Below are 5,558 nucleotides of genomic sequence, written 5' to 3'. Positions count from 1 at the left end.
TTCGGTCATCGCGTGAATAATATTTGTCTTTACAATGATCTATCTTCTACAGTTCACTATACTAGGATCTTTAGATCATCAAGAATGAACTATTACCATATTGGCCATCATATCAAGAAATGGTTCCTTTCATTACAAGAAATGGTTCTTCAGTTTTACAGTAAGCAGTGAATGTTCACCTCACGAATCATGTAGGCGACTATCTGGGGAAGAGAACGTCTTCAAAATAAGGCTCTGAAAAAAATATACATCTTGCGTGAACTGATGTCAAAATTTGGTATCAGTGGCCATATAGGAATTGGACCTGATTCTGCGTCGTCAGGAAATTCGAAATATTATCTCATCGAGGATACTTTATTGGACACTTTATTTATTTTATACGCAAATTATCCACAAGCATAAGATTCCTGAACGAATTTTTTTCCATTCGCAAACTTGCAACACTTTAACTCGCTCTCCTTTCCACACCACATCCCGTACGAGTTTGTCCGCTGCACGTGTTCAAAAATATTCTTTACGCATCAAGCTTAACTTTGATACCTTGCTTTGATTTAAAAGCAAAGAAAATAGCCAGAAAATTCACCATTTCTTAAAAAGGAAAACGTTTCGGAGACCAGCTCCATCATCAGTTCAAAACCTAAAACTATTTTAAATCAGTCTATAAATCAGTAGCCATAGACTCAGAGTCTATGGCTAAAGAGTTGAAAGATTTGTTCTCTAAATACCTCCCAAATGTAAATCTTTATGTATTGCTGGTGAATAATTTTAAAATCAGTTCTTTTTTCAAGTATAAAGACACACTTCCTGTTCCTATGCGATCGTCCCTAGTTTATCAATATAGTTGTGCGCTATGCGCATCTGCGTATGTCGGTATGACATCTCGCAACTTTTATACTAAGCTGGCGGAGCATAAAGGAAGGAGTTTTAGAACAGGAAACCTGCTTGCGCATCTCCCTCATTCAGCAGTACGCGTCCATGCCGAGCAGTGCAACGTGCCAGTGTCCGATAGTGATTTTCGAATTTTAGCCTCCACGACCGGTATTTCCGACTTGCGAATTCTAGAGTCCCTTTATATTTTTAAACAAAAGCCTATTTTAAATGCCGCTAATAGTTCATATCCCCTCGAAATTGTAAATAGATAGATTTGTGCCCGTGTTTGCTTCATTCTTGTTTGTGTCTCATTTGACGATTTGTGCATCAATGTGAATTTATTGCTAATTGTTTGTACCTGTGTTTTAGGTTTTGAACTGATGATGGAGCTGGTCTCCGAAACGTTTTCCTTTTTAAGAAATGGTGAATTTTCTGGCTATTTTCTTTGCTTTTAAATTTTTGATAAACTTGCGATTTAAGCAGTCAAGTGATATTAATACCTTGCTTTGAACTATGGGACGCTTTGATTATTTTTCACCGGCCGAATGAGTCATTTTTCGAATACATCGCTGCGTGTGAAGCGGCTAAACAGGGAGAATGTCATCTGCCATGCTGAAGTCACTGCTGCTGTCTTCATGGTTTCTTTCACGTGGGAAATTTTCCAGTTTGCCAGTTAGCCGAGTCAGTGATGGAGCTGAAACGAAACTTTTCGCGTTCTCGACTTTATTCTTTGTCACTTCTACTTGAAAATTGTCAATCGTCATCGAATACTTTCCTTCCGAACCACCGGGAAAATTATTCAGAGTAATAGCATCATTAGCACTTGGCATTGTTGGCATTGTATCACGCCGCTTTGAAATGTCTTTCATTGCCAGCCGTTCAACTGAGACCGCGGCCATGTTTTCCTCGACACGACCAGCGTGTTCCTCATCACCTGGATTGTTTGATTCAATGAGCGCTCCAAGTTTCTGTTTTTGCCCACGGAAACATCGTTGGTTTTTATTTATGATATTTTTCTTTTCCTTATTTAGTGACTCTTCATCTTTATGTTTTGCTTTCTCAGCGAGTGAGAAACGTGATTCTTCTGAGGCCGGGCTACTGAGAACGATCGCCGTCTCTTGCGGACCTGCAGATTGTTGGGTGCTCGTGACAAATTCTACATCCCGGGGTCTCTTTCTTACGAATAACTCACTCGGGACATTAGCACAAACTTCATGTGATTCGTTCCCCACAATCTCCGCCGAGTTCTTTCTATTCATTTTGCCTTCCTCATTTGGAATTGAGTGGCTGACGTTTATTTGTTTCGCCGACAGGTTTTGCGAAATATTCCGTCCTTCCTCGTCGGTGCTGCTGAGAACAATTTCAATGGTCCGAGCATTTGCATCATTTTTGCGTGCACTTGCAGTTGATGCGTACCCTGTATGCTCAATGGGTGGCGTTATTTGTTCAGATTTGTAGCCGTGTTGCTCATCCCAAGCTAGTTTAGGAACATACAAGCTGCTATTCGAGTCGCTGTCGGCCGAATTACTTTTACTTCCATCGCTGTAACTATCACAACTAGTGGAACCTTCACTAATACCGTCATTTTCACAGCTAGCGGAGCCTTCGCCAATACTTCCACGAGAGCAGTTCTGCGAATTATAATTGATCTGATCAAGATAGCTTCTTCTCAGGTCAATGTGATTAAGCTCATTGTCGTTTATGATGGGCTCGGTGTTCTTAGCGCTGCCCCTGGAACAGTGACTTTTGATTCCCTCTCTGTTTTCTGCCTCGGCGATAGTGCCGGGGTCGCTATCAACTGAAACCTCAAAGCTAGTAGGATTGTTGCAATCAATTCGGTTGTGATTGACGGACTTCCCTTCACTTCCGGCTGATTGTTTGGTTTTCCTTTTAATTTTAGACTTATTGTTGCTACATTCGCTGCTTTGATCGCTGCTCCCGGTCCCCTGTGAACTGACGACATGGGTTACTCTAATCGTCTTATTTACGGAGATGTCGTTGCGTTCATTGCGACAGCTGCCATCATCATTGAGACAACTGCCATCATCATTGAGGCTGCTGCTGCCATCATCTTTGAGACGACTGCCATCATCATCATTTAGGCTGCTGCTGCCATCATCTTTGAGACGACTGCCATCATCATTGAGGCTGCTGCTGATATCATCTTTGAGACGACTGCCATCATCATTGAGGCTGCTGCTGATATCATCTTTGAGACGACTGCCATCATCATTGAGGCTGCTGCTGTCATCATCAGAACGAGATGTACTTAATTTTGGATGAAAAGTATGGCAAGACTTTATACTTATTTTACTACTTTTCCTCCTGATTATTTTCTTTCGTGATTCTCCTCCGCTTATCCGTTGGTCTTCGACGTCATCTGCAGTTTTTCCTGCATCGGCCTTCGGAAAGTCAGCCAGGATATTTTGAGGCGGCGGATGCTCTTTGAAACAGATTGAATGCTTTGTTACATCACTTATATTATTTCGAGGGCAATTTTCTCTTTCTTTCCTTCGGACAATAGTCCCCTTTGACTTCCGTGTCGCAGCATTGCCACTTGCGAAGATTGGGATTTTTTCGACGCTTCGTTCGTACGTCTCTTCGTTGCCTGAATCTGTGGGCATCCTGCTTCTGTGCTTGTTAAATTTTGTATTGTTTCTTGCACCTTTTTCACCACGCTTTAATCTGTTGCTGAGATTGGTAACATCTTCAGATCCACGCAGGCTCTTTTCTTCACTATTTTCACTTGTAGAGTTTCTATGACCCCGTGGGCTGGTTTCCTCGAAAAATTTTCTGTGAGTTCGTTTTTTGTTTTCGACGCTGCTGAGCTCTGCGGTGCTGTAGCCGCTTGGTCTTTCGAAGTTTCGGGAGTCGAGTTTTGTGCAGCTAACAGTCTGAGAATTACTAAAATTATTTACGTTTTGTTGTGATGTCTTGTGTTTGCTTACATTCATGTCTCCATATGCATCGCTGGTCTTTTCAAGTTTGATCTTCCGTCGTCTGCTGGAACATTTCCTAGTGGGTGTTTTTCCGGTAGAAATGGAAGAAGGTTCTAGAGCGCTGGTGCCTGATGAGTCATAATGTTGTTCCCTGCTGAACGCTCTTAATAATTTATAATTTAGTTGCTTTAGTGGCATTGCCTTGTTCCTCCTGAGCTCGACTGGTGGAGTAATGGTTGACGTTGAGTTTTCCTGAGAAACAAACTCATGGGAAGCAGCCTCCTCGCGGCGGTGAGAGCGGCTCACGTCCTGCAGCCATCTGCACAAGATATATTATATATATCTTGATATATATACATAATATATGTCCATATTATTTATATTTTATATTTATTTGTATTTATATATTTTATATTTACATACATATCTATATTTTTATTGCTGAAATTTAAACGATTATTAAGGAGGTACAATATTAGCACTGATTACAATCGCAATTTTTTCAATTAAATAATTTTTAGTTTTAAATTCATATTAATTTTTAAACGAATTGAAAAAGTTAGATACTAACGCGAGCCTTTTGACGTAGTGAGCCAGCCAGCCGTAGGGATGGGTGTGGAGGGATGGGGGTTGCAGTGGGTGCAGGGGGGCCGTCGTGGGGAAAAGCAGAGCTTGTACAACCCCAACGCAGACACTCACGCTCTCCCCAAGCTCCAGCAACATTCCCTGTTTTATAAAAAAAAAACAATTAAATATCACCAAAAACTAAATGTCATTGTAATGAATCATATTTAGGCAATCAATTTGTTTTAAAGTAACAGGACATCAAACATGGATTAGTGCTCATTCTGAATCTTGGCAATAGAAATCTTGGCAAAAGAAACATGAATTTAACTCACAACAAAATCTATGTCTTGGTCTTGCTTTACAGCATTCGAGGACGCGGCGTCCAGGAGGCCTGACAGCATCTTCTCCGTGACTTTTTCGTATTCCACCTGACGAAGAAAATGTTTATACCAAGTGCTAATCATCTTATATATTTTCTACTGTTCCTTCAGTGATAAATCATTATTTCGCTCTCGAATTAACAAAAGATGATAGTAATTTCCATGCTTCAGAATGAAATTATCATCTTTATAAAAATAATCTCGTCGGCCACGTAGTTACCAGAAGTCGTCGGTATGCGGCCGTGGCACTGGGCTGCTGGACCGCCGCCCGCTGGCCGCCGCTGGGCGGCAGGTCGCTCTCGAGTTGCTGCAGTACATTCTTCCCGTGTAATTAACGAACATACATCATGAAAATATTATTAATGTCGTAGTTATAAGCTTCATTTGTAATATTATGAGATATATTGCATGCTTTACGTTACAGTGACAGTTGTTTCGTACAGTTCTAATTGTAGTTGGGACACACAATTTCTGTTTGCATCAGGGTTCGTTAGCGTGAATATTGTGCCTGCGTCCAATGTCGAAATTTGTTACTTAGTAAATACACATTTTCATTCATTCAAATTATAAGATACAGAAATGTATATCTATCATCACTCAGAGAAATGAGTGAGACTCGGTAGAAATCGCGATGTATACTCTTTGCTCAATTGTGGGTCATATTGACCCAGTTTGACCCGGCAAAGGAATTATTAGTGCTGCGTCCGCTCTCTGCTCGTGTTGTGGGTACAAAAATTTGTTATTATTTGGACAATATGACCCACAATTTCTTCTGATTGAGTGTTTAAAAGACGATCAACGT

The 5,558-nt window shown here is 40.9% G+C and overlaps 2 protein-coding genes across 2 annotated transcripts; both read right to left on the bottom strand.

Annotated features, from left to right (window-relative positions):
- Positions 1 to 340: 340 nt before the first annotated feature.
- On the bottom strand, positions 341 to 3,940 carry LOC108675388 (dentin sialophosphoprotein). The gene is made up of 2 exons (XM_018163392.2): positions 1,371 to 3,940; positions 341 to 540 (listed from the first exon to the last, which is right to left on the bottom strand). The coding sequence occupies exon 1, from the start codon at positions 3,822 to 3,824 to the stop codon at positions 1,455 to 1,457; it is 2,370 nt and encodes a 789-aa protein (XP_018018881.2). The 5' UTR covers positions 3,825 to 3,940; the 3' UTR covers positions 341 to 540; positions 1,371 to 1,454.
- LOC125179383 lies at positions 3,850 to 4,840 on the bottom strand. The gene is made up of 4 exons (XM_047885160.1): positions 4,709 to 4,840; positions 4,381 to 4,535; positions 4,011 to 4,128; positions 3,850 to 3,885 (listed from the first exon to the last, which is right to left on the bottom strand). The coding sequence occupies exons 1-4, from the start codon at positions 4,838 to 4,840 to the stop codon at positions 3,850 to 3,852; spliced, it is 441 nt and encodes a 146-aa protein (XP_047741116.1).
- Between the last annotated feature and the right edge of the window lie 718 nt (positions 4,841 to 5,558).

Source organism: Hyalella azteca, unplaced genomic scaffold, assembly GCF_000764305.2.
Source record: "Hyalella azteca isolate HAZT.00-mixed unplaced genomic scaffold, Hazt_2.0.2 contig17119, whole genome shotgun sequence".
Taxonomy (NCBI): domain Eukaryota; kingdom Metazoa; phylum Arthropoda; class Malacostraca; order Amphipoda; family Hyalellidae; genus Hyalella; species Hyalella azteca.
Note: the sequence above shows the minus strand (reverse complement) of the source record. Positions and strands in the feature narration are given on the sequence as shown.

Bases quoted from the DNA above. Each gene is read 5' to 3' on its own strand.
- LOC108675388 (XM_018163392.2), bottom strand. From the start codon at position 3,824: ATGAATGTAAGCAAACACAAGACATCACAACAAAACGTAAATAATTTT.
- LOC125179383 (XM_047885160.1), bottom strand. From the start codon at position 4,840: ATGATTAGCACTTGGTATAAACATTTTCTTCGTCAGGTGGAATACGAA. The intron at 4,129-4,380 runs GTTAGTATCTAA...TATCTTGTGCAG, and splicing joins CACTACGTCAAAAGGCTCGC to ATGGCTGCAGGACGTGAGCC. The intron at 3,886-4,010 runs GCAATGCCACTA...AACACCCACTAG, and splicing joins TCGAGCTCAGGAGGAACAAG to GAAATGTTCCAGCAGACGAC.